Below are 27,913 nucleotides of genomic sequence, written 5' to 3'. Positions count from 1 at the left end.
TTTTCACTTGTAGACCTAGTTTTTTTTTTTTTTTTTTTTCCACTGGGAGGAAACCAGAGGGCAGGTCTTTGCTGTGAGTCATCACTGGTGCCCACAAAGCTCACACAAACTCAAAGTTGAGCTCAGAATGGGGAGGAAGACTTCAGTTAGAAAAGTACATGTTGCTCAGTTTTTTGTTGTTGCTTTTTTGAGAGCCCATCTTCACAGAAGACATCGCTAAATGGATTATTAAAGCTCAGTCACATGTTTTGCCTAAGGAAACCTGTAAGTTAGCATGACTGACTTTTTTTTCTCATTCTGTGCATGTGTTGTGCCTCTAGTATATTTCATACTTTAAAATACTGGATTAAATGATGTGATTTTAGAAGAAAATCTAATACATTATACTTTTAATGTATTCATCTTTGTTTTCTCTTTTTAGCTTGACCTTACTTCAGCACAGCTTCAGTGATCTTACCCCAGCATCCCAATCATGGCTGCTTATGCCCTTGTCACGGAGAACTTTAAGTTTGCGTCTCTCTTCTTCAAGAGTAAAGATGTGATGATTTTTAACGGTATGATCGCTTTGGGCACTGTGGCGAGCCAGACCGCATACAACGTTTTTGCTTTTGAATGTCCATGTTCCCCTGGGAGAAATTACTACTATGGCATGGCTGCCATCGGTGCTCCGGCGTTGGCATTTTTCATCATTGGAGTCATGTTGAACAAGAGAACTTGGGACCTAGTATCAGAGTGTCGCCTCAGGAGGTTCCGGAAACTGTCAACAGCAGCGGCATTTGCAGTGTTGGGAAGTATTGTTGGTCGAGCCGTGGTGGCACCCTTGACATGGACTGTTATATCCCTGCTGCAGGGTCTGGCGTACACGTGTGCCTTAAGTGAGTTTACTGATCCCGTCACCGTGAAGGGCTTCCCGCCTGGTTATAATTCAGAGGCCATGGCAAAGTTCCCTTGCAAGGAAAGTGTTCCTACAGAACTGCAAGACTTTTGGGCAGAAATTGACCGACGTCTGAAATATGAGTCACAGGTAGTAATAGTATACCACTTTTTTTTTCTTTTTTTTTTAGACTGATACCAATACTCAAATCTTCACTACTCACTGATACCATTAGTACTTATGATACATAAAATTTCCCCAAAAACAATGACAGATATATTTTTTAAAAAGACCTATATATCCCAATTATAGCAAATTTCCTTCAAATTGCTTGAAATTAATGGCAATTATATATTTTTAATTTGCTCATAAAAGTCATTTTGCGTAGGGCACACAAATAAAAAGAATTAAAAATATATATCTATATATATGTATAATGAAACAAATAATCCAGTGGCCAGGGGGGGAAAAAAGCCCCAATCAAAATATGTGGTTGAACAACTTCCTTTTAAGGAATACAGTGAATTAATACATTAATTAAATTCAATACAATAGTGTTTCGAGTAATTTAGTGATATCTACCATGTTAAGAATTCCTCAAACTGTTTATTTAGTGTGTGATGTTTAATTATATCTTGTTTTGAAATCCATGCTTTTAATTTGGAAGGCTACTCTGTATTTCCGTTTCCTGTTTCACGTTCTCTTGTCATTCATCTCATATAATTGCAATAGTCAATAGGTGGGTTTCCATCCACTCATTTGTATTCACATTTTTAAGAAATGCGAAATTAAAACGGAATGGAAACACTAGAAATGTGAAAAACGGCTTTTTTATGCTTAGAGGGGGTGGATTTTGAAGCGTATCGAAAAAAGGAAAATGCAAATTTTTGCTATGGAAACAGGTAAACGCTGACAAGACCGGATTTTACGTCACACGTACGTTTAGTAGTCACAAAGCAATGGCGGACGATAAAGTAAGATATGTTTGGGGGGGGGGGACGAAACAGAAATCTTTTTTGGATTAATGAAAGAAGCAAATATGAATGCAGTTTTAGATGGAAAACAGCAAAGAAACGCTGCGGTTTATCAAGAATTACAAAAAAAATGTGCATGTCCTTTTTGCGCATTGTCAGTAAATTTGCACAAAAAAATTAAACAATTGGATGGAAACCCCACTACTGACGATATACTATACAATTTACAAAGATCTGTCTGTACTTCAGAGTAAATTAAATTGTTGAGTACAACTGAAGATTCTCTTACTGGAGCCTCCTGTGGCGGTCAAGTAATGCAAAATTTCCATTTCCACCTTTAGTTCCTGGTATTGGTACTCGCCCATCCCTAGATCCTTCTAGAAATATTTGGTTAATAAAAATAGTGCTCTGATGTGAGAACAAACGGAATATTTACCAGTAATTGTTTATAAGACTGGATGACCCTGTAGACGGACATACTCCAAGTTACAAACTTGCCACACCTAAAAATTGTCTGACTGAATTATTATTTGTGGTTTTCAGCTCATTGGCTGGCTGGTGGTTGCCGGAACGTCTTTGATGGTGCTCATGGTTATGTGTACAAGACACTGCTCCTCGCCCCTTGGGTACCAGCAGGAAGAATACTGGTCCAAGTATCGTGCCAACGAAAAGACCCTCTTTCGTCGTACAGCCGCTGTCCATGCCCAACTCATGGCCGCAAAGTATGTTCAGAGCTTCTTCGGTTTTGTGGCTTTGGAGAAGGATGAGAAGGAACATGTTGCCGAACACGAGGCTGCAGCCAGTCCCATCTGCAGCACAGAGTGGAACAGAGTGACTGGTGTCTACCTTTACAGGGAGAAGGATGGGCTCCCGCTATACAGCAGACTCAATAAATGGGCCACATACGACGGGGAGAATAAGGAGGGTTTTGATACAGAAATGGATGTACTTGACGGTCTTATTACATAGCATAAACCAGTCACTGCAAACAGACGTGTTTCTTTTCAGAGCGTTGCTATGCTGCCTTTGTTGACTTGTTTGTCAAGACTTTGAAAAATGCCTGCAATTCACTTAGTTGGTTCAGTCGGTTAATATGAAGGCAGCTAATCACTGTAATGTCGTTGAGACTCAGAAGCTGTGTTTTAAAGACATTCTCTGGAAATACAGTATTAAAACATTGCAATTGTATTCACTACGGTGTTGGGACGCCGCCTGTGTGTGGCAGGATTTCCCGGAAACGGCGTAGATGTGTGACTACGGAAGTCGTACATCCGTGGCATCTACCCCTTAGTGAGTATTTATAACAAGAATTCTGTTATGATCCATGTTGTTGTGGTTTGTATTTGGTTTCCTTTCATGTTATGGCTCATCTTCTTGTGGTTCATGTCTGTCTCGTTCAGGGTTATTCTAGTTTTGGAATTTTAATTTTAGTTAGTTTTTATGTTGTTTTTTTAAATTGAGTTTTAATTCATTTTTAGAGTGGTTCTGTTAGTTTTTGTTAATGAAATAGTTTTTTGAATTGTAGTTTTAGTTTTTTAGTTAGTTTTTGTTAACTGAAATAACCTTGGTCTCGTTATAGTTTAGCGTCCACCTGTTCTCGTCAGCACCTGTCCCTTGCGTCTACCAATCAGCTGCCTCAGTCACTTTTGTCTTGTCCAGGTGATTCTCGTTGTCTCGTTAGTTAGCTTGCATTTACTTCCCTTTTTCTGATCAGTCCTTGTTGGATCATTTGCATCTGTTTGTGTCTGTTATCGGTTATCACATTTCTAGGACAGTCATGTTGGGTCTTGTATCATGTGTTTGTTTGTTTGTGACTTTGATACTGGTTTATGGACTTTTTTTTTTTTGTGCAACCCTGCCTGGCTTTACCTGCTTTCCTGCACTTGGGTCCTCAATCCCTTGCCCAATGTTACAAATACTATTCAGTGGGGTCCAAAAAATAGCTAAGGGTAATAATATTTTTGTTGTGCATTTGTTTTTATTTAGACTATTTACAGGTTAGTGGAAAACGACAAGCAGACAGGTATTTAGATTCTCGAGGGTTGATGGCTCCTGATGCCATAGTTTAAAAGGTGTGGATGTGTAAATTCCTGTATCCACCCCTTAAACAAGCACAAAAATAAAATGGCTAACCTTTGTCTTGTGCTAAACAAGTTTCGTGAATATATATGCAGCTGGTTCCTCACTCAGCTTTTATACTAACTTGTCCTTTTAAAGACTGTAATTAGAGCTAAGCTTCTCCTCAAATATTTAATTTCACATGCGTGGCTACTCCAGACACCCAAATATTTGTGTTCAAACATTGAAAAGTCCGTTTTCAATGATGTGTCCCCTTTAAAATGGAAAATCCAGATTTAGGACAATAACACTTGTTTGGTTTTGTAACTGACTCACTCGTGATGTACTGTGTGGTCGGTGTCTTCAAACAATCTTTTAACTTTAATTACGAATGAGGAAGGGGGATAAATGCATAAAGTATGTAAAAGCAGTTGCCCATGAAGAGGAATTATTTAGTTTTCACTGAGAAGAAGTAAAACATGTTATTCCAATATCAAAGTAACAGGGTACATGTATCTAAAAAAGAGGGTATAACTTGACATCGCGCACCAATGTAACATAAAACTCTTGGACGAACCACGAATACCCTTTTATCACGAGTCACAAGTATGCAAGATAATCCAAACTTTTCATATCAGAAGTGAGTCAGACCGGATGAGAGGTTTGCCAATGTGATCATGTGACACTTTTGGGCTCTATTTTCAGCGCATCTGCAGCATGGGTGCAAATAAGTGTGGATTCAGGTTTTTTTGTGGCAAATTATAAGATTTCCTTTTCTCCCCTCAACCTCCAGCTTTGGGTGGAAATTCAAGTCAATTTCAAAAGTAGTGTTGGTTTGTTTTTAAAGCCAATGTTTTTGTTTAATTTATAAAAACAAATAAGGCAATTCTACGATATGACAAAGAACAAAGTTTAAAAATATATATTTCATTTGACTTTCTCACCTCTTTTTTTTTTTGGTCCAAAATGTTGCTGCTCGTCTCCTAACTGGTACTTGTAAAATGGAGCACACAACTCCTATCCTGACCTCTCTTCACTGGCTACTTCATTTCAGTGCTTTATGGTGTCTGCTATATTTTGTATTATTACTTTGATACTTATTTCATTTACTTATTCACTTACCTACTTCTTGTTATTCATTTATTAATATAAATTTTATTAACTTGTACACTTAACTACTTCTATTTATTTTATTGTGTTATTTTGTTTCACTTTCACAGTCATGCATGACTGATTTATTATATTCTATGTCCTTTGTATGCAACAATGGTTGTTTTAATGTTCTTTATAAATAAAGTTGAGTTGACATTATTGCAAAAATATTGCAAACCTATCTCAGAATGATATGTTACAACTACAAAAACAACACTTAACATTAAAAGACTATACCTTCTGGTTGTGTCAACAGAACAGAGACAATTATATTGCTAGTATACCATAGGGAAAATCCGACAAACTGTTTAAAAGCATATTACTTCCTAAAACTATTTGCCAAGAGTGAAATGACTCATGGCATGTGGTGCGACGTTTCGTGACAATCTTGCACGACTCGTCTACAGCAGTTAAATGATCTGACTGTGTACGTCTGATTAAATAATTTGTTTACACGTTTACTAGAAATTATTTTGAGACGAGTAAATTATTCACTGAAGCTGGATCACACACAAACCGACATAATAAAGTATATTATATTTATTTTAAATCAAAACAGCAGGAAAGTAATTAATACCAAACCTATTGGCTACTAATTAAAATTAAAAAAATATGTATACAAATGGTGACGTTATCTGCATGTTGCCCGACACGGGACCATCGCTTTGCCACGTTTCACTAAATGACGTTAGCGGTTTCAGTCTGACAGTTTTCCAATGCAATAACGACTTCCCAGTTAGCAGAGAGAACAGGCGCAACATTTTTATTGCAGATAAATTTTTTTGCTTAGGATTGTGGATAACGCTCCGATTAGCAGCTTTTTGTAAAATAAAAGAAACAATAGGCTACGCGCTGTCGCTGTTATTTTATACCGTGTAACTAGCTGAGTTGGTTACTGTTAACTGCTTCCTGGTTGGAGTCGCAGCCATTTTGGATTTTGTAGTGAGAAACAACTAGCCGGCCGTTCTTCTGGGAGCCGTCTAAGCTAGTGTTAACATTATTAACATTGTTTTACTGTTTCGATTTATATTTTAACCGTTTTGATTTTAGTTAGAGCTGTGTAATAATAAGACAACAGTTAATTCATATGTTATTCAATCTATAGTCCATTGTTCTCTTCTCTGGGAAAGAGATGTCTAAGTTGTTTCTGAGTTATCTATGTATCAGTAATGTTTGGAAGGTCACGCAGAGTTCTGTCCATAAATTATCTGGTCCATGAGGTGCCGGGACCAATTATTTACCCACATCTGTAGTGGACTAAGATACGAGCTGAAGATTTATTATCTGTTTTGTATTTCACTCTTCCCACAAGGATGGGGGAGGGGGAGAGTATTTTTTGTAAACACTGCTTTTGTATAAGAGAGCCAAGGGCACATTTGGGGACTCCTTCTGATTCAGCAAGGGTCCAGAATGACTTTGGAAATTTCTAAATAAAATACTTGCAAGTAAGCCTCTTCACGAGATCTCAACTTTGAGTTTTATTTCAACACGCAAGAAAACTTTTTGGCTGTTTTCAACAAATAGTGACTCCGAACGAACGTTTATTTTGACGGTTGCGGGCTGCGGCGTTCACGGACGAGCGGAACTTCTAGGCGCCTAAATAATTACTTACGGTAAGTGGAGACATTTGTCCACGTAGGGAAGTTCTGTCTGTTTGGGACCGCTGCAACCGGTTTTCGTCTTCTAAATTGTCTAAATTTTTATATGAGGTCTGAGTGAACAGGTTGTAGTAGAGTTTGAAGTCATTCAATTAACGGAAGGACGCGAAGTCCTTGATTTGGGATTTTACTACGACATTGAACTATACACGTACGTGGTGACGAGCATTGTTTACGGAAGTGCTGTCATGTTGGTTTATGCGCAGCTGAAGAAGCATTTTTAGACATACAGGTTGAAGCAAGCGGTTTTATTTTATTTTGTTTTTGGGACGGGAGTCTCTCCGCTGCGAAGGAATCGTTGGATCATAATGGATATTTTATGAATTTTGAGAGGGATACGGATAGACGCGGGGGGTTTCTGCCGCTAAGAAATCTAGAGATTATGATAACTGCGCGCCTGCTAAAATATAGCAGTAATAAAAGATCAGGATGACGCAGTGAGTTAATTTTTTTACCGCTGGGGAGCATTCGGTAGCACGTAATGGTTATTTTAAAGATGCGCGCCTGCTAAAATGGAGCAGTAATGAGAGTGAGGTCAGGTTGACGCAGTGGATTTGGGTTTTACCACTGTTGATCGATCGAGAGATTACGTGATTCGTTATTTATGTATGTTAAATGTCTGTTATGTGTGTACGTTTTTGTGGTCGTCTGTGTTTATTCTTGTGAAAATGTTTATTTTGAGGTGAGGAACGAGTAACGTTGTCGAATTAATTTAACCTATTGAACTATCATACTACAAGTGAGACGTCACTGAATTGATAAATATTAATACGACTTGAATATAATAATAACTAAAGAGGTGAATAATTAAAATAAATAATGGAGGGTGGTTTTGACCGCGACACCGAATGGTTTGACCTAAAAGTGCTTCCGGTTCATAGTCGGAACTTATTCTTGGATGCACAAGTTAAGAATGCTTCCGAGGTTTCAGTCGGAGCCATGCCCGAAAAACATCGACGAAAAATGAAAAAACTCTTAACTGATTGGATGACGGCTTGCTGTGTAAAAGGTTGGTTTCCACCGTTGACATCCGAGGTTTGCTAGGTATCTTTGATGAAAGCGGTGGAATTGGCATGCGTGAAAAAACGGCAATCGCTGGACAAAAGGGTATGAGAGACTTTTGTATTTTCTTTAAATGGTAGAAGAGTCAGACGAAAGTGTAAAAAAGTGGATCAAATGATGAGAAATGCTAGAATGTTGGCTTTGGGCAGTTCTGTTAAAATCGCTCGGATGGCTACGATAGAAGCTGGTGATGATAAAGTGGCTGATTTTGATGCTAAACTAACAGCTCCACCGGCGTATGCTGAGCCTCTCACGGAAAATATGTTTGAAGCTATAAACCCGTGTACTGAATCTGTGCTGGCATGTCATCCTCATATTTCACTGATGGTGTCATCCCAGCACACGGCGAAAGATTTGGGTCCATTTGTCCTGGCCTGCACAAGAGCAACGGATTGGCAACATTCTATACATACAGATTTACTATATTCCAAATTTCTTGATGCCTATTGGATTAAATCTGATATGTTTATTTCCATTTCTGTCTTAGAACATCAACTTTTGGACCGACATCATGGACGAGAGACATCTTGACAGCGAGCTTGCTGGTGACATGATGACACAAGTGAGGATGAGCAGAGAGCCAAGGGCACATTTGGGGACTCCTTCTGATTCAGCAAGGGTCCAGAATGACTTTGGAAATTTCTAAATAAAATACTTGCAAGTAAGCCTCTTCACTAGATCTCAACTTTGAGTTCTTTTTCAACACGCAAGAAAACTTTATGACTGTTTTCAACACTAGCTACAGCTGCCGTATCCACACATCAGATCAAATCTCCCCACGAGACGGTGTTAGAGTAGACAATATTAAGTATTGTACTCTTTGCGTGTTCAATTAACTGAATGGTGAGATCCTGGTGAAGAAGTCCCTTTGCAAAGGTATTTATTAATTATCAGAAGCTTCTGAGGACAAAAAGCTGATGACACTGAAGCCGTGTTCTATCAGGTTGTCTGTTTCTCCAGCGTGGTACATCAATACTTATTCAGAATAGTGGGAGACTAGAAGTCTCCTCCCATCAGCCCACAACACAGTATAAACAAGAAAATCCCTCTCTCCTCCCTTCTGCAAGTTCAGCAAGTTCCCATAGCTATAAATCAGATTAGAAAAAAACAATCACACATCAGCCCGTCTCCTTCGGAAGAGACAGATACCAGACACATACACTCCCTTATTTTCTCAGGAGTGTGAGACACATAAAAATGCTATTCATTTAGCCATACTGAGTTAACTAAATCTAAAACGGCTAAAATATAAATTAAAACTGAAAAACAATGTGAATAACTTTACAATCCCTCATTTGAGCTCATAAGAGCTCAACACATTAAAACATTTTTTTTAATGGTTGTGTGGTAAAAATAATTATCCTTAAAACATCCCTTTAGCAGAAGAGGAGGTAGTTTAGCAATCATATGACATTAAAAAACAATTTGATACATTTAAAAGATTTTTAGTGGAATAAGCATAGCATATGTGAGGCTTAACATAAAATGTTGTTCATTAAAAAGTGTCGCAATGTATCGGCAGACGAATATGTGTTCTTTGAAGCCATCTTGTGATGAAGTTTTGTTGAATGAAAAAAGTGACGCAATAGTTATTTCCCTTCTTTAAGAATCTGGGGTAGACTACCCAAATTCTTCGATTTGTCACGGGATTATTCTGCCCGAAAATTTGACTGTTCGTGAAATGATTGCCCAAGAAAAGGCACTTGACTTGATCCGTTGACTGATGTCCTCAAACGGTGTCAAATGATGTCGAAACGGCCGCTCCAGAATGATCACTGGGTCAGCTGACGTGGCTCCAGGTCGGAGGTGATAAGATTGATGATCATCAGTTGATGAGATGGCCGAGCCTGGCACGTCTCCTTTCCAGTTGTGGAATTTCGTCTCTCCTTTCAACCTGAGAGCGTCTCTCCTTTCAACCTGAGAGCGGAATATGTTTTTAGTCTTCTCATAAACCCACATAAATTTTATTTGGAGGAAAAACCCTGATAGTTTTGTTAGTTGGGATTAGTAAATGTTATTTGGTTAAGATCCGTAGGTCCTGTGCTGTTGGAACAGGAAAAGATCTATTTTTGTGACATTAAAATAGAGCCCAGCCTTTGATTGAGTTGAATGACATTCGCTCATTCATTAATATAAGACAGAGCTTGTAAATATTTATTTTTCAAATCGGTTTTGTTCAATAATAGGTTTTTTTTTTTACCACGACTAAATTTGTTCTAAATTTGCATAACTGTGCCTTTTATATATCTTATTCTCTTCCCAGAATCCCATGACCGGCCAAATCCTGGCATGGTGGGAAAAACTCACATATATTCATATTATCTATACTCTTTTGCAAACATTGGGCTCCAAACATTACATTTTTCAAATGTGATTCTGAGATAAAAGATATAATATAATATAATTACCTTCATTCGGCGAATATGCATTATTGTCCTTGCTTGCTTCAGACTTACTTTGCGATCGATTTCCTCTGGTAGATTTCTTCAAACTCAAACTGTGGATTATCACTTTCAAACTCATCCTGTCAATTGGAGTGTAGGCCGATACCCCACAACCTTTTTAATTTTGTTTTTAAGTTTGATTTTAATTTTCTAACTCGTCTACATTGGTTAATTTCTTAAACATAAACTCCCTCATTTGACAAAGATCCACTGATTTTTTCAAACACGTCAAGATAAAGGGAGGACAAAATAGAGACTTCATAACTCAAAAAACGTTATAAATAACTCAACCCTCTAAATCAGGCTATGAGATAAACAAAAGAGCTACAAAACACTATAAAACTGAGCATAAGCAGATACAATTTAAGACACTAATATATGATGACTTTGGGGCCATAAAAAATAGAGGTAACCATATTACTCTAATTCTCCTAGAGTCCCGAAAATTATTTAAACTGCCAATTAACCTCACCTCTTTTACAGATTAGTGGGGCTGAGGATAAAATTACACAAAATTTACAAATATCTACCATTTCCTTGATTTAATCAAACTAAAAATTATCTTCAAACTTCTAATCTTTTATATATTAGCGGGGCTCATAAAAAACACAGCACACAATATTTCTGGGATTTATAAATCACAGTGCTGTTAAAAAAAAAAAATCAAACTTAGCCATCAAACTCTTAGTTAGTCTTTTACTTGTTACTACTCATTTTATTCTATTAATTATTTTATATTATAGCTGCAGCTGGACGAAGTCCAAAAAAGTTCCTCACGGGGAAAATAAAAATATATCGTATCATATCATATTAATAAAATTCCCATTGTACCAATTCAGAAACTGATTCTCCCAAAAATATAGGCAAAAATTTAGTAGGCTATAGATTGAAATAAAATTTCTCAATCCCTCATTTCAAATTTACACATGTCGTTTTCAATTTCCTGAAATATCTTGCTATAGATCACAGTTCCCCACTCAACACATTAAAAATGCCCTGCATACACCGTGCAGCACATCACTGAACAAGGATCACATCTCATTCCGACCACCAACTTTCTCAGTCCAGACCCCCAGCAGAAGGCAGGACGGCAGCTGTTGTCAATGTTCAACCCTGGCCAGCAGGGCGGCTGCTGTGGCAGCAATGTTCGATGAGAGGAGACATCTCTGTAATGAGGCTTGTACACAGTCACTGGGCATTTTGGAAGGTGAACATCATGTTTTTTTTTAGGCACAGGACGAGAAGACTGTTGCTCTGCGGCTTTTGACCTTTGATCTCTGCCACATCCATTCAGACGCTGTCTGCAATGTGGATCCGATGACACACAGTCTTTCTGAGAGCTCACCTGATCAAAAAAAAAATGCACACTCGTTGATACAATGCATTAAAAATGCCAGACTGAGGATATGGGATCATAGCAAGACAGTTCACTTCCTGCTTTCTCAAAAATGTTTCGTAAAAAAACACAGCCTCTTTATTCATTTTTTTTTTCCAATACCCCTTCAAATAGCTACTAGCCATACTTGCAAATACAACGTATAAGCAGCTGGGGTGCATCCCGTTCGCAGTTTGTAATCAGTGAAGGCCATCAAACCCTCATCTGCCTTGGAACTCAAACATCAGTTTCTGAAATGACACACTCAGAGAAAAAACAAATATTAAAAATCATTATCAAAAACATACATAACTCCTTATTCAACTATCTTACTTCCAGCCACAGCTGTACAGATGTAGGCATAATTATATCAACTCAACATAGCTCAAACAAAATGCCATTATTTTATCATTACTCTTTATTCATTTGTGCCGAAAAGGGAAAGTTAACAAATTAACCGTCTTCATCAATCATTAAAGTATAAAGACTATTAACTCAATCACTAAAAAAAAATAATAAAACACTAATTTAATATTCTTTTTTCAAAAACTCAACAATATCTTTCAAATACTATTACTTATTTTATATTGTTTATCATTCCTCTCTTACCATTTTGACAAAGAAAAAGTCCCATTACGAGGACACATTATGCTCACAGCGCACAGCCCAGCCCCCACCTTTTTTTCTAACCTAGAAACGGGGGGGGGGGGGGGGGAATCTTAACATTATAAATCGCAAAACCTATTTTATCCCATTCCCATTAATAAAACAAACGCCACTATCACAACAGTCTCATCTCACACAAAACAACACCAAACTTAGTTAAAACATTGAAGAAAAACAAACAAAATCCCCATATGCACATTTCTCACACACAATAACAATAATAGCCCCCACCTTTTTAGAAGCTAGGTCACACACTCAAATGCATACGCACACACTCTTCAGTCATTATAAAATAATAAACGGTGTTATTCTATCAATTCGTTGTCTACAAATCTTATAGCATTCAAACCGCAGTTTTATACGGTGATTTCAGTAAACGGGTAACTTCGAACAAACCACCCGTAAACTGCTCCACAAATGCTGGAGTCATTTTAGCATCAAATTCAGCCTTTTTTCATTACCAACAAAGAAAATCCAAAAGTCTAACATACCATTTTGTCCAGCGAAAGCTTTTTATACAATCGATCCACAGTTCGTTTTTCATTGTTCATCGACGCTTTTATTTTTTCCGCTGAACCGGAAGCGCATTCAGGACAAACCATTCTGTATCCGGGTCGAAATCGCCTCCATTTTGTTTATAGGCTATTTTTACTTTCGGTTTCAATACAGTGACGTCTCACTTTTAGTATTAATAGTTCAATATGTTAACACATATGGCCACACACAGACACACATAAGAATTACGTGACCTCTCGTTTATACACAGCGGTTACCCAATCCCGCTGAGCTAAACTGTTCTCCCTATATTGCAAAATTTTTGCAAGGCGCTCATTTTTTAAAGAAATTGTCACGCACTAACGAACTCAACCGTAGAACAAAAGGAATTCAAACGGGAATCCTGACCTCAAAACTACATATTGTAGAAGCGCCAACAAAATAAAACAAAAGTTACACGTAATCTCTCGATTGCAAATACAGTGATACAAAATCCAATCATCGCTGTAATCAACCTGGACCCCTCAATACTGTTCAATTTCAAACAGGCGCTTTTTCAAATAAAAGACATATTACGTGTACGAGAACTTTCACACCAAGAGCCATGAACAATTATGTTACTTGTCCTCAAATCCGGTCAAAACTGCTAAAAAAGCAGAGCGCACACCATAATCTTCGCGATCCTTAGTAAACAAGAAAGACTTGTTACGTCATCCGGCAAACCCTTTTATTCAATATATATTATGGTCTAAGGATTCTTCATAGCGTTGACGAAAAACAAAACAAATCAAAAAATTAACCGCTATTTCTTCCTGTACAAAAAAGCTTCATCACTTTGAGTTTGCATTTTACGTCACTTCTAAAATGCACCACTCAACGACGTGTTTAGTTCAATATCGTCGGAATTATCAACTCCCTAACGACATCAAACTATAACTTGTTCACACAGATCTCATTTAAAATTTAGACAATTTGGAAGACGAAAAACCAGTTGCAGCGGACCACAAACAGACAGAACCTCTCTACGTGGATAACAGTCTCCACTTACCGTACTTTATTTATTTAGGCCTAGAAGTTCCGCCCGTCCTTGAACGCCGCATCTAGCTCCACGTCAAAATACCACCATCCGTTCGGTTCAACGGAGGAGACCATTCGTTATAATTCAGCGTCGGCGGTCACCATTTGTTAGAGTAGACAATATTAAGTATTGTACTCTTTGCGTGTTCAATTAACTGAATGGTGAGATCCTGGTGAAGAAGTCCCTTTGCAAAGGTATTTATTAATTATCAGAAGCTTCTGAGGACAAAAAGCTGATGACACTGAAGCCGTGTTCTATCAGGTTGTCTGTTTCTCCAACGTGGTACATCAATACTTATTCAGAATAGTGGGAGACTAGAAGTCTCCTCCCATCAGCCCACAACACAGTATAAACAAGAAAATCCCTCTCTCCTCCCTTCTGCAAGTTCAGCAAGTTCCCATAGCTATAAATCAGATTAGAAAAAAACAATCACACATCAGCCCGTCTCCTTCGGAAGAGACAGATACCAGACACATACACTCCCTTATTTTCTCAGGAGTGTGAGACACATAAAAATGCTATTCATTTAGCCATACTGAGTTAACTAAATCTAAAACGGCTAAAATACAAGTTAAAACTGAAAAACAATGTTAATAACTTAACAACGGCAACACACTTTTCAACAAGTCCACAATGAATCCCGAATAGTAAGTACTATTCTATTCTATTCCATGCAGAGCAACCAGTCTTATCATTTTGCATATGTGGGAGATCCACCCACAGGTTCCCGTGGAAACATGCAAAACGGCATTTGAAACTTAATTCAAAAGTTTTGGTTAATTGCTCTGACAGCAATTCTGCATTTAGTCAAATGTTCATAATGTGAACATTTTCGATACATTTTCTCTTGAAAACATAAATACACCATCTGAGAGATTGTATGATTTAGCCCAGCTCATGATCCAAATCATATGACATAATGTGTCAAATGTGGCAAAGTCATGAGGTATGATTGCTCCTTTGTGGTAGTAGTATTGTACATACATAAATACATTTTTAGTGTTTCATTGTTAACAGTGTTATTTTAACACTGTTAGGACAAAAAGTTTCACTGTCAGAGTAAATTTCCTTGAGTGCTGGTGTTATGTTTCGGTTCTGTGTTTTTTTGTTTTGTTTTTTTAACACTGACACTAGTGCAATACACTCATAAGTGTTTAAACACCAGAGTTAAGTGGTTTGGCAGAATTAAATGTTTAACACTGACACTAGTGTAGAGTACTTTCAACACTACAGATTTTTAACTCTACAGTGTTGGAGTAACATTGGTTAAGTGTGAAAGAAGTAACATTTGGAAAAGTGTCAAATTTACACTCATTGGTGTGGACACAGTTAAACACTTTTCTAGTGTTAGATTTAACACTCTCAGTGTTAATCTAACTCTGGTGATTTTGCTGTGTAAGGCCACAATAAAAAAAGAAAAACTCAGTTACTGTCAGATGCATCCATATGTATAGATATGAAGTAGGAGATACATATTTTATTGCATTGCTGTACTAATTCCTCAAGGGGTAATTCAACTCATACTCACTGTAGAGCTTTTGTGTTGCTCACCACAGAGAAAACCTGAGATGTCAGCGTGAAAGTGGGGTGGGGACAGTTAGGGCGTAGGTGATCTTTGGATTGTGCACTCCCCATATCGAGTAAGCACACTTATAATTTGAATCCTTGATTATTTTTTTTTATTCCTGGAAAACTACATCACCATTTTGTTAAACTATTACATTCGGTAAGCAAGCTTTACCAGTTCCTGACTTGGCTATGTTTGCACATGTTTTCACTTGTAGACCTAGTTTTGGTTTTTTTTTCCACTAGGAGGATACCAGAGGGCAGGTCTTTGCTGTGAGTCATCACTGGTGCCCACAAAGCTCACACAAACTCAAAGTTGAGCTCAGAATGGGGAGGAAGACTTCAGTTAGAAAAGTACATGTTGCTCAGTTTTTTGTTGTTGCTTTTTTCAGAGCCCATCTTCACAGAAGACATCGCTAAATGGATTATTAAAGCTCAGTCACATGTAAGTTAGCATGACTGACTTTATTTTTATCATTCTGTGCATGTGTTGTGCCTCAAGTATATTTCATACTTTAAAATACTGTATTAAATGATGTGATTTTAGAAGAAAATCTAATACATTGTACTTTTAATGTATTCATCTTTGTTTTTTAGCTTGACCTTACTTCAGCACAGCTTCAGTGATCTTACCCCAGCATCCCAAACATGGCCGTTTATGCCCTTATCATGGAGAACTTTAAGTTTGCGTCTCCCTTCTTCAAGAGGAAAGATGTGATGATATTTGGCGGTATAATCGCTTTGAGCGCTGTGGCGAGCCAGGCAGCATACAATTTTTTTCCTTTTGAATGTCCATGTTCCCCTGGGAGAAATTACTACTATGGCATGGCTGCCATCGGTGCTCCGGCGTTGGCATTTTTCATCATGGGAGTCATGTTGAACAAGAGAACTTGGGAAATAGTATCAGAGTGTCGTCTCAGGAGGTTCCGGAAACTGTCAACAGCAGCGGCATTTGCAGTGTTGGGAAGTATTGTTGGTCGAGCCGTGGTGGCACCCTTGACATGGACTGTTATAGCCCTGCTGCAGGGTCTGGCGTACACGTGTGCCTTAAGTGAGTTTACTGATCCCGTCACCGTGAAGGGCTTCCCGCCTGGTTATAATTCAGAGGCCATGGCAAAGTTCCCTTGCAAAGAAAGTGTTCCTACTGAGCTGCAAGACTTTTGGGCAGAAATTGACCGACGTCTGAAATATGAGTCACAGGTAGTAATAGTATACCACTCTTTTTTTTTTTTTGGACTGATACCGATACTCAAATCTTCACTACTCACTGAAACTATTAGTACTTATGATACATAAAATTTCCCCAAAAACAATGACAGATATATTTTTTTAAAATACCTATATATCCCAATTATAGCAAATTTCCTTCAAATTGCTTGAAATTAATGGCAATTATATATTTTTTAATTTGCTCATAAAAGTCATTTTGCATAGGGCACACAGATCAAATGAATTAAAAATATATATCTATATATATGTATAATGAAACAAATAATCCAGTGGCCAGGGGGGGAAAGCCCCAATCAAAACATGTGGTTGAACAACTTCCTTTTAAAGGAATACAGTGAAATGCAATTAATTAAATTCAATACTATAGTGTTTCGAGTAATTTAGTCATATCTACCATGTTAAGAATTTCTCAAACTGTTTAGTGTGTGATGTTTAATTATATCTTGTTTTGAAATCCATGCTTTTAATTTGGAAGGCTACTCATTTGTATTCACATTTTCAAGAAATGCGAAATTAAAACGGAATGGAAACACTAGAAATGTGAAAAACGGCCCAAAATTCACAAAAATGTTTTTATGCTCAGAGGGGGTGGATTTTGAAGCGTATAGAAAAAAGGAAAATGCTAATTTTTGCTATGGAAACAGGTAAACGCTGACAAGACCGGATTTGACCGGATTTTACGTCACGTACGTTTGGTAGTCACAAAGCAATGGTGGACGATAAAGTAAGATATGTTTGGGGGTTGGGGGGCGAAACTGAAATATTTTTTGGATTAATGAAAGAAGCAAATATGAATGCAGTTTTAGATGGAAAACGGCAAAGAAACGCTACGGTTTATCAAGAATTACAAAAGCAAAATCATACGACGTCATCGTACAGCGCAGTCGCTTTCTGTTTTTCTTCTTTGAAATTACTGGTGGATCACATCTCTATGGTGTATACCGCCACCTACAGCGGCGGAGTCCCCTCTCAATATTCGCAAAAGAAGAACAGATGGAAACGGGCATAAATTGCATGTCCTTTTTGCGCATTGTCAGTAAATTTGTACAAAAAAATTAAACAATTGGATGGAAACCCTACTACTGATGATATACTATATAATTTACAAAGATCTGTCTTCACTTCAGAGTAAATTCAATTGTTGAGTACAACTGAAGATTCTCTTACTGGAGCCCCCTGTGGCGGTCAAGAAATACAAAATTTCCATTTCAGCCTTTAGTTCCTGGTATCGGTACTCGCCCATCCCTAGATCCTTGTTGAAATATTTGGTTAATAAAAATAGTGCTCTGATGTGAGAACAAACAGAATATTTGGCAGTAATTATTTATTAAACAGGATGACACTGGAGACGGACATACTCCAAGTTGCAAACTTGCCACACCTAAAAATTGTCTGACTGAATTATTATTTGTGGTTTTCAGCTCATTGGCTTGCTGGTGGTTGTCGGAACGTCTTTGATGGTGCTCATGGTTATGTGTACAAGACGCTGCTCCTCGCCCCTTGGGTACCAGCAGGAAGAATACTGGTCCAAGTATCGTGCCAACGAAAAGACCCTCTTTCGTCGTACAGCCGCTGTCCATGCCCAACTCATGGCCGCAAAGTATGTTCAGAGCTTCTTCGGTTTCGTGAATTTGGATAAGGATGAGAAGGAATGTGTTGCCGAACACGAGGCTGCAGCCAGTCCCATCTGCAGTACAGAGTGGGACAGAGTGACTGGTGTCTACCTTTACAGGGAGACGGAGGGACTACCGCAATACAGCAGACTCAATAAATTGGCCTCATACAAGGGAGAATAAGGAGGATTTTGATAAAGAAATGGATGTACTTGACGGTCTTATTACATAGCATAAACCAGTCACTGCAACCAGACGTGTTTCTTTGTTCAAACATTGAAAAGTCCATTTTCAATTATGTGTCCCCTTTAAAATGGAAAATCCAGATTTGGGACAATAGCACTTGTTTGGTTTTGTAACTGACTCACTCGTGATGTACTGTGTGGTCGGTGTCTTCAAACAATCTTTTAACTTTAATTACGAACGAGGAAGGGGGATAAATGCATAAAGTATGTAAAAGCAGTTGCCCATGAAGAGGAATTATTTAGTTTTCACTGAGAAGAAGTAAAACATGTTATTCCAATATCAAAGTAACAGGGTACATGTATCTAAAAAAGAGGGTATAACTTTACATCGAGCACCAATGTAACATAAAACTCTTGGACGAACCACGAATACCCTTTTATCACGAGTCACAAGTATGCAAGATAATCCAAACTTTTCATATCAGAAGTGAGTCAGACCGGATGAGAGGTTTGCCAATGTGATCATGTGACACTTTTGGGCTCTATTTTCAGCGCATCTGCAGCATGGGTGTAAATAACTGTGGATTCAGGTTTTTTTGTGGCAAATTAATTATAAGATTTATTTTTTTCCTTTTCTCTCCTCAACCTCCAGCTTTGGGTGGAAATTCAAGTCAATTTCAAAAGTAGTGTTTGTTTGTTTTTAAAGCCAATGTTTTTGTTTAATTTATAAAAACAAATAAGGTAATTATACGATATGACAAAGAAGAAAGTTTAAAAAAAAAAATTCATTTGACTTTCTCACCCCCTTATTTTTGGTCTAAAATGCTGCTGCTGGTCTCTTAACTGGTACTTGTAAAATGTAGCACATAACCCCTATCTTGACCTCTCTTTTTCTGGCTACTTATCGTTTCAGTGCTTTATGGTGTCTGCTATATTTTGTGTTATTACTTTGATACTTATTTCATTTACTTATTCACTTACCTACTTCTTGTTATTAATTTATTAATATTAATTTTATTTTCTTGTACACTTAACTACTTCTATTTATTTTATTGTGTTATTTTGTTTCACTTGTCATGCATGACTGATTTATTATCTTCTATGTCCTTTGTATGCAACAATGGTTGTTTTAATGTTCTTTATGAATAAAGTTGAGTTGACATTATTGCAAACCTATCTCAGAATGATATGTTACAACTACAAAAACAACACTTAACATTAAAAGACTATACCTTCTGGTTGTGTCAACAGAACAGAGACCACCCAATAATTATATTGCTAGTATACCATAGGGCAAATCCGACAAACTGTTTAAAAGCATATTACTTCCTAAAACTATTTGCCAAATTAAAAAAAATATATACAAATGGTGACGTTATCTGCATGTTGCCCGACACGGGACCATCGCTTTGCCACGTTTCACTAAATGACGTACACGGTTTCAGTCTGACTGTTTTCCAATGCAATAACGACTTCCCAGTTAGCAGAGAGAACAGGCGCAACATCTTTATTGCAGATTTTTTTTTTGCTTAGGATTGCGGATAACGCTCCGATTAGCAGCTTTTTGTAAAATAAAAGGAACAATAGGCTACGCGCTGTGGCTGTTATTTTATACCGTGTAACTAGCTGAGTTGGCTACTGTTAACTGCTTCCTGGTTGGAGTCGCAGCCATTTTGGATTTTGTAGTGAGAAACAACTAGCCGGCCGTTCTTCTGGGAGCCGTCTAAGCTAGCTACAGCTGCCGTATCCACACATCATATCAAATCTCTCCACGAAACGGCAAAACACTCTTCAACAAGTCCACAATGAATCCCGAATAAAAAAAAAAATTGTGAAAAAGCAGGAGGTAAAACTTCTTGCTATGATCTCATCTCCCTCTGTCATTTCCGAGTGCATAATGTATCAAGCAGGTACATTCATTAGTCAAGGTGCACCCCCCCTGGGTGGCCAACATGTGTCATTGGGCCCACGATTGCAGTCAGCAACCTCCAGCGTCTGGGTAGAGAGGCAGAGGTCAAAGAACTTCACGCCGCAGCAAGGACATTCCCCTGTGCCAAACCGACAGTAGCTGCCTCTATCTGGTGCACAGTTTCCACAATGATGGTGCCCTGAATCCACATGCTCAGTGACTGTTCACAGACTCTTTTGTGTTTTACATTATTTTGGCTGCACATAACTGTCCAGTCAATCTTTTGGGCAGATGTCTCCTCTCATCTAATGCAGCCCTGATGAACTTATCCTGGAATTTCCGGATGATAACACCTACTGCTGATATGCATCCAGTGACACCTCCAATTGCCCACTTTGAACATTGCCCTGTGACATGCGCCACTACTGACATCTACTGGGCAGGAATGGGTATTGACTCCCTTGGTTGTCTCAAAACTGAGCACTTCTCTCTGGTCACCTGGGATTCGTCATCTCAGGTCTTGTGATATGGTAGCTGATTGTATGCATTGCATTCTGTACTATGTCAGATCGGGAATGAGGTCTACAGCAAGGCATTTCAGAAAATTGAAAATAACATATGGGAATTTGAAATAGGATGATTGGTAAAATTTATTTCAATCTTAATTGCTCTATTTCCCGTCATTTGATGCTTATTGGATTCAGTCTATTAAATTTATTATCCACTTTCGTTTTAGAGCACCAGCTTCTGGATTGGCACCATGGAAGTGAGACAACAGCGATTTTGCTGGTTACTTTTTGATTTTTTCCCCACATCACTGTGATCCATGAATCCCACCAATGTTGATCTTTGTTTTGTTTTTTTGCTGTTGATCTTTGTAACGTCTCACCGATATGTTCCCCACTACTCTGTAGAAGAGGTGGGGATGATTAACATTTCAGGAACAATTGATGGTTTGCTCAAAGCAGGACTTTTGTGAAATTTTTGGCTCTGATTATAACACGCCTATTTTACCCGTTGAGAAGAAAGATATTTGAAAGTTTCGTGTAATTTATGACCTGAAAAAGATTAATGTGGCCGTTTTAACTCCTATTTTTTTCTGACCCAAAATCCTCACTGCATAGTCTCAAGTTGCAAAAGATCACACTCATTTCAATTGCTGTAGCTGGCTCTGCCGGAACTGCCCTCCTGCGGTGTCTGGTGTTTTTGCTAAATTGCCCCAATCAGATACTCCTTATCTATAGGCTACAAGGTCTCTGTTTTTTCCTCTTTTTGAAGCTGCATCTGTTCACTGCTACGGCTTTGGTGATTCTATCTTTACGTGTCTGACAAAGGTCAAGCGGATCTTTGTCAGACAGAGGGAAGTCCACTGGAGGGTGTGCACACATGACAGTTCATGTTGAATTAAATGAATGGAAACGAATTATCAGATCAAACAGCAAAAAAGGTTGCGTGGTATCGACCTACACTCCAACTGACTGTAAGTGATTCTGAATGTGATAATCCACAGTCTGAATGTGATAAGTCCACAGGAGGTCATCAAGCTGTGACAGAAACAAAGTAAGTCCAAGAGGAGACAATAGTGAAGCATATCGCCAAATGAAGGTAAATATATTATATATTCCATCTCAGAAACAATTGAAAAATGTAATTTCTGGAGCCCAGTGTTTGCAAAAGGTATAATAGTATGAATATATATATATATACAAACCTCTCCCCAGGGTGCTCACGGTCCGGCTGGACGTGACAGCTCTGGGGTCTGGTGTTCTTTGATGAGTTCACTGATATGATAAAAACCAGTGTCAGAATACAGATGTTTGCTGGTAAAATGATTCCTTTCAGGATGGCCAAAGGCACATTCATGCAAATCTAAATCAGTAAATATTGTGGTAAAACATTTGATTAATCATTACATACCATCATATGGATTTCCTAGAAAAATTTGATCAGACAATGGAACCCATTTCAAAAATAAATATTTACAAGCTGTAGAAAAGGCATTGGGATTAAAACACATTTGGTTCAGTGTATTATCCCCAATCCCAAGGATAGATGAAAGAAAAATAGAAATATTAAAGAAAATTGGCTACAAGCTCTTTCTGTTGTATTAATGAATGTGCGAATGTCATTAAACTCAGTCAAAGGCTGGGTTCTGTTTCAATGTCACACAAACAGACCTTTTCCTGATCCAACAGCACGTTCCAGGACCTACAGAACTTAAACAACTAACATTTACTAACTCCCAACTAACAAAAAACAGCTAGATGTTCCTTCAAAAATAAATAATTATGAATATGTAAAAGTGACTAAATGAAAATGTTCTGCACCCAGGTGAACTGGACCCAACGGGGTAACAGAGAGGACATCTTGTGCAGTTCACTGCACAAAGAGGAGGGGGACATGCCGTTCCACATCATTCCACATCTTGTCTACACGGCCCGCCGGATCCATCCCATGCTCAGCAATCTCGTCACCTGATGATCACCTGATGATCACCTGATGACAACCCGACCGGGAAAACAACATCTACTGATCCAGTGTCCAGCTGCCCCTATTGGGGACATCATTCCACAACGATTGAGTCACATTTGCAGGCAATCTACCCTGGGGTTCTGCAAGAAGTGGACGACGCCATTTTCTCATTTAACAAAGAACAAACCAGAGATGGCTTCAAAGTGGGAACACATGTCCATCTGCTGCTGCATCGCGACACTCTTTTTTTTAACATAACCACAACACATCATGTTAAGCCTCACATATGCTTATTCCACTGAAAAATCTTTTAATGAATCAAATTGTTCTTTAATGCCACATGACTGCTCAATAACCTCCTCTCATTGCTAAAGGGATGTTTCATTGATGCGTGATTCTGCTTCTTATTCTAATGATAATGTCCAATCTCCCCACACGACCCTTGCTTAATGTTGCGCCAGCTGTTTGCGACGATGAAGATCCCGCTGGAATTTTTCTCTGAAAAGTTTTTTAATGATTTTTTTGTGTTTTTTGGACTCTTTCGAGGGGAGGAGAGTTACACACGAGGAAGAACAATGGCGGCGTTTGGCCCCTCTGTGTGTCATCAAAAGCTTTTGATAATAAAAACCTTCGAAGGAAACCTGATTCACAGATCTCAACTTTCATTCTGAAAATAATTTTACGAACACGCAGAAATCTTAAAAGGATCGTTTTCCAACAGTGTGGGCACAGTTAAACACTTTTCTAGTGTTAGATTTAACACTCTCAGTGTTAATCTAACTCTGGTGATTTTGCTGTGTAAGGGCACAATAAAAAAAGAAAAACTCAGTTACTGTCATATGTAACCATATGTATAGATTTGAAGTAGGAGATACATAATTTATTGCATCACTATACTCGTAATCCCTCACTATATTGTATATTGTATCTACTCACTATAGAGCTTTTGTGTTGCTCACCACATTGAAAACCTGAGATGTCAGCGTGAAAGGGGGGTGGGGACAGTTAGGGGGTAGGTGATTTTTGAATTGTGCACTCCACATATCAAGTAAGTACACTTATAATTTTAATCCTTGATTTTTTTTTTTTATTCCTGGAAATCTACATCACCATTTTGTTAAACTATTACATTCGGTGAGCAAGCTTTACCAGTTCTTGACTTGGCTATGTTTGCACATGTTTTCACTTGTAGACCTAGTTTTGGGGGGGTTTTTCACTGGGAGGAAACCAGAGGGCAGGTCTTTGCTGTGAGTCATCACTGGTGCCCACAAAGCTCACACAAACTCAAAGTTGAGCTCAGAATGGGGAGGAAGACTTCAGTTAGAAAAGTACATGTTGCTCAGTTTTTTGTTGTTGCTTTTTTGAGAGCCCATCTTCACAGAAGACATCGCTAAATGGGTTATAAAAGATCAGTCACATGTTTTGCCTAAGGACACTGGAAACCTGTAAGTTAGCATGACTGACTTTATTTGTATCATTCTGTGCATGTGTTGTGCCTCTAGTATATTTCATACTTTAAAATACTGGATTAAATTATGTGATTTTAGAAGAAAATTTAATACATTATACTTTTAATGTATTCATCTTTGTTTTCTCTTTTTAGCTTGACCTTACTTCAGCACAGCTTCAGTGATCTTACCCCAGCATCCCAAACATGGCCGCTTATGCCCTTGTCATGGAGAACTTTAAGTTTCTGTCTCCCTTCTTCAAGAGGAAAGATGTGATGATTTTTAGCGGTATGATCGCTTTGAGCACTGTGGCGAGCCAGACATCATACAACGTTTTTGCTTTTGAATGTCCATGTTCCCCTGGGAGAAATTACTACTTTGGCATAGCTGCCATCGGTGCTCCGGCGTTGGCATTTTTCATCATTGGAGTCATGTTGAACAAGAGAACTTGGGAACTAGTATCAGAGTGTCGCCTCAGGAGGTTCCGGAAACTGTCAACAGCAGCGGCATTTGCAGTGTTGGGAAGTATTGTTGGTCAAGCCGTGGTGGCACCCTGGACATGGACTGTTATATCCCTGCTGAAGGGTCTGGCGTACACGTGTGCCTTAAGTGAATTTACTGATCCCGTCACCGTGAAGGGCTTCCCGCCTGGTTATAATTCAGAGGCCATGGCAAAGTTCCCTTGCAAGGAAAGTGTTCCTACAGAGCTGCAAGACTTTTGGGCAGAAATTGACCGACGTCTGAAATATGAGTCACAGGTAGTAATAGTATACCACTTCTTTTTTTTTAGACTGATACCAATACTCAAATCTTCACTACTCACTGAAACCATTAGTACTTATCATACATAAAATTTCCCAAAAAACAATGACAGATATAATTTTTAAAAATACCTATATATCCCAATTAAAGCAAATTTACTTCAAATTGCTTGAAATTAATGGCAATTATATATTTTTTTAATTTGCTCATAAAAGTCATTTTGCATAGGGCACACAAATAAAATGAATTAAAAATATATATCTATATATATGTATAATGAAACAAATAATCCAGTGGCCAGGGGGAGGCGAAACTCAAATCTTTTTTGGATTAATGAAAGAAGCAAATATGAATGCCGTTTTAGATGGAAAACAGCAAAGAAACGCTACGGTTTATCAAGAATTACAAAAAAAAATTGCATGTCCTTTTTGCGCATTGTCAGTAAATTTGTACAAAAAAATTTAACAATTGGATGGAAACCCCACTACTGACGATATACTATATAATTTACAAAGATCTGTCTGCACTTCAGAGTAAATTAAATTGTTGAGTACAACTGAAGATTCTCTTACTGGAGCCCCCTGTGGCGGTCAAGTAATGCAAAATTTCCATTTCCACCTTTAGTTCCTGGTATTGGTACTCGCCCATCCCTAGATCCTTCTAGAAATATTTGGTTAATAAAAATAGTGCTCTGATGTGAGAACAAACAGAATATTTAGCAGTAATTATTTATTAAACAGGATGACACTGTAGACGGACATACTCCAAGTTGCAAACTTGCCACACCTAAAAATTGTCTGACTGAATTATTATTTGTGGTTTTCAGCTCATTGGCTGGCTGGTGGTTGCCGGAACGTCTTTGATGGTGCTCATGGTTATGTGTACAAAACGCTGCTCCTCGTCCCTTGGGTACCAGCAGGAAGAATACTGGTCCAAGTATCGTGCCAACGAAAAGACCCTCTTTCGTCGTACAGCCGCTGTCCATACCCAACTCATGGCCGCAAAGTATGTTCAGAGCTTCTTCGGTTTCGTGAATTTGGAGAAGGATGAGAAGGAATATGTTGCCGAACACGAGGCTGCAGCCAGTCCCATCTTCAATACAGAGTGGGACAGAGTGACTGGTGTCTACCTTTACAGGGAGACGGAGGGACTACCGCAATACAGCAGACTCAATAAATGGGCCACATACAAGAGAGAATAAGGAGGATTTTGATAAACAAATGGATGTACTTGACGGTCTTATTACATAGCATAAACCAGTCACTGCAACCAGACGTGTTTCTTTGTTCAAACATTGAAAAGTCCATTTTCAATGATGTGTCCCCTTTAAAATGGAAAATCCAGATTTGGGACAATAACACTTGTTTGGTTTTATAACTGACTCACTCGTGATGTACTGTGTGGTCGGTGTCTTCAAACAATCTTTTAACTTTAATTACGAACGAGGAAGGGGGATAAATGCATAAAGTATGTAAAAGCAGTTGCCCATGAAGAGGAATTATTTAGTTTTCACTGAGAAGAAGTAAAACGTGTTATTCCAATATCAAAGTAACAGGGTACATGTATCTAAAAAAGAGGGTACAACTTTACATCGAGCACCAATGTAACATAAAACTCTTGGACGAACCACGAATACCCTTTTATCACGAGTCACAAGTATGCAAGATAATCCAAACTTTTCATATCAGAAGTGAGTCAGACCGGATGAGAGGTTTGCCAATGTGATCATGTGACACTTTTGGGCTCTATTTTCAGCGCATCTGCAGCATGAGTGCAAATAACTGTGGATTCTGTTTTTTTGTGGCAAATTAATTATAAGATTAATTTTTTTCCTTTTCTCCCCTCAACCTCCAGCTTTGGGTGGAAATTCAAGTAAATTTCAAAAGTAGTTTTTGTTTGTTTTTAAAGCCAATGTTTTTGTTTAATTTATAAAAACAAATAAGGTAATTCTACGATATGACAAAGAACAAATATTTCATTTGACTTTCTCACCCCCTTTTTTTTTGGTCCAAAATGCTGCTGCTGGTCTCTTAACTAGTACTCGTAAAATGGAGCACATAACCCCTATCCCCTATCTGACCCCTATCCCCTACCTGACCCCTATCCTGACCTCTCTTCACTGGCAACTTATCGTTTTAGTGCTTTATGGTGTCTGTTATATTTTGTGTTATTACTTTGATACTTATTTCATTTACTTATTCATTTACCTACTTCTTGTTATTAATTTATTAATATTAATTTTATTTTCTTGTACACTGAACTACTTCTATTTATTTTATTGTGTTATTTTGTTTCACTTTCACAGTCATGCATGACTGATTTATTATATTCTATGTCCTTTGTATGCAACAATGGTTGTTTTAATGTTCTTTATAAATAAAGTTGAGTTGACATTATTGCAAAAATATTGCAAACCTATCTCAGAATGATATGTTACAACTACAAAAACAACACTTAACATTAAAAGACTATACCTTCTGGTTGTGTCAACAGAACAGAGACAATTATATTGCTAGTATACCATAGGGCAAATCCGACAAACTGTTTAAAAGCATATTACTTCCTAAAACTATTTGCCAAGAGTGAAATGACTCATGGCATGTGGTGCGACGTTTCGTGACAATCTTGCACGACTCGTCTACAGCAATTAAATGATCTGACTGTGTACGTCTGATTAAATAATTTGTTTACACGTTTACTAAAAATTATTTTGAAACGAGTAAATTATTCACTGAAGGTGGATTACACACGTACCGACATAATAAAGTACATTATATTTATTTTAAATCAAAACAGCAGGAAAGTAATTAACACCAAACTTATTGGCTACTAATTAAAATAAAAAAATATGTATATATATATGGTGACGTTATCTGCCAGATAACTTGGACT

General features: G+C 38.0%; 2 protein-coding genes and 2 pseudogenes across 6 annotated transcripts in view; all 4 read left to right on the top strand.

Annotated features, from left to right (window-relative positions):
- The window catches only part of calhm3 (calcium homeostasis modulator 3), a 28,655-nt gene extending 5,828 nt beyond the window's left edge, over positions 1 to 22,827 (top strand). For 2 of the 3 annotated variants that reach the window (XM_086093165.1, XM_086093167.1), the window contains exons 5-7: positions 8,266 to 8,340; positions 15,795 to 15,847; positions 16,000 to 16,025. The gene's annotated coding sequence lies outside the window, so the exon portion shown is untranslated. Of the gene's footprint in view, positions 1 to 8,265; positions 8,341 to 15,794; positions 15,848 to 15,999; positions 16,026 to 22,670 lie in introns of those variants that run through there. The other variant, XM_086093166.1, reaches the window with a different exon arrangement.
- Positions 118 to 5,195, top strand: LOC147163677 (calcium homeostasis modulator protein 2-like). The gene is made up of 3 exons (XM_086093168.1): positions 118 to 264; positions 422 to 1,024; positions 2,392 to 5,195. Exons 2-3 carry the CDS (start codon positions 473 to 475, stop codon positions 2,815 to 2,817), a joined length of 978 nt encoding a protein of 325 aa, XP_085949294.1. The 5' UTR covers positions 118 to 264; positions 422 to 472; the 3' UTR covers positions 2,818 to 5,195.
- On the top strand, positions 16,041 to 19,524 carry LOC147163676 (calcium homeostasis modulator protein 2-like; annotated as a pseudogene). Its single transcript, XR_015096903.1, has 2 exons — positions 16,041 to 16,602; positions 18,054 to 19,524. The product of XR_015096903.1 is annotated as a calcium homeostasis modulator protein 2-like (transcript).
- Positions 22,828 to 24,108: 1,281 nt separating the features above from the next.
- On the top strand, positions 24,109 to 27,349 carry LOC147163674 (calcium homeostasis modulator protein 2-like; annotated as a pseudogene). The gene is made up of 3 exons (XR_015096801.1): positions 24,109 to 24,256; positions 24,415 to 25,017; positions 25,848 to 27,349. The product of XR_015096801.1 is annotated as a calcium homeostasis modulator protein 2-like (transcript).
- Positions 27,350 to 27,913: the final 564 nt, after the last annotated feature.

The sequence above is a fragment of the Leptonotus elevatus genome, chromosome 13 (genome assembly GCF_054856555.1).
Source record: "Leptonotus elevatus isolate MCC_2025b chromosome 13, RoL_Lele_1.0, whole genome shotgun sequence".
Lineage (NCBI taxonomy): Eukaryota > Metazoa > Chordata > Actinopteri > Syngnathiformes > Syngnathidae > Leptonotus > Leptonotus elevatus.
This window is presented reverse-complemented; position numbering and strand designations above follow the sequence as displayed.

Bases quoted from the DNA above. Each gene is read 5' to 3' on its own strand.
- LOC147163677 (XM_086093168.1), top strand. From the start codon at position 473: ATGGCTGCTTATGCCCTTGTCACGGAGAACTTTAAGTTTGCGTCTCTC. The intron at 1,025-2,391 runs GTAGTAATAGTA...TGTGGTTTTCAG, and splicing joins GTCTGAAATATGAGTCACAG to CTCATTGGCTGGCTGGTGGT.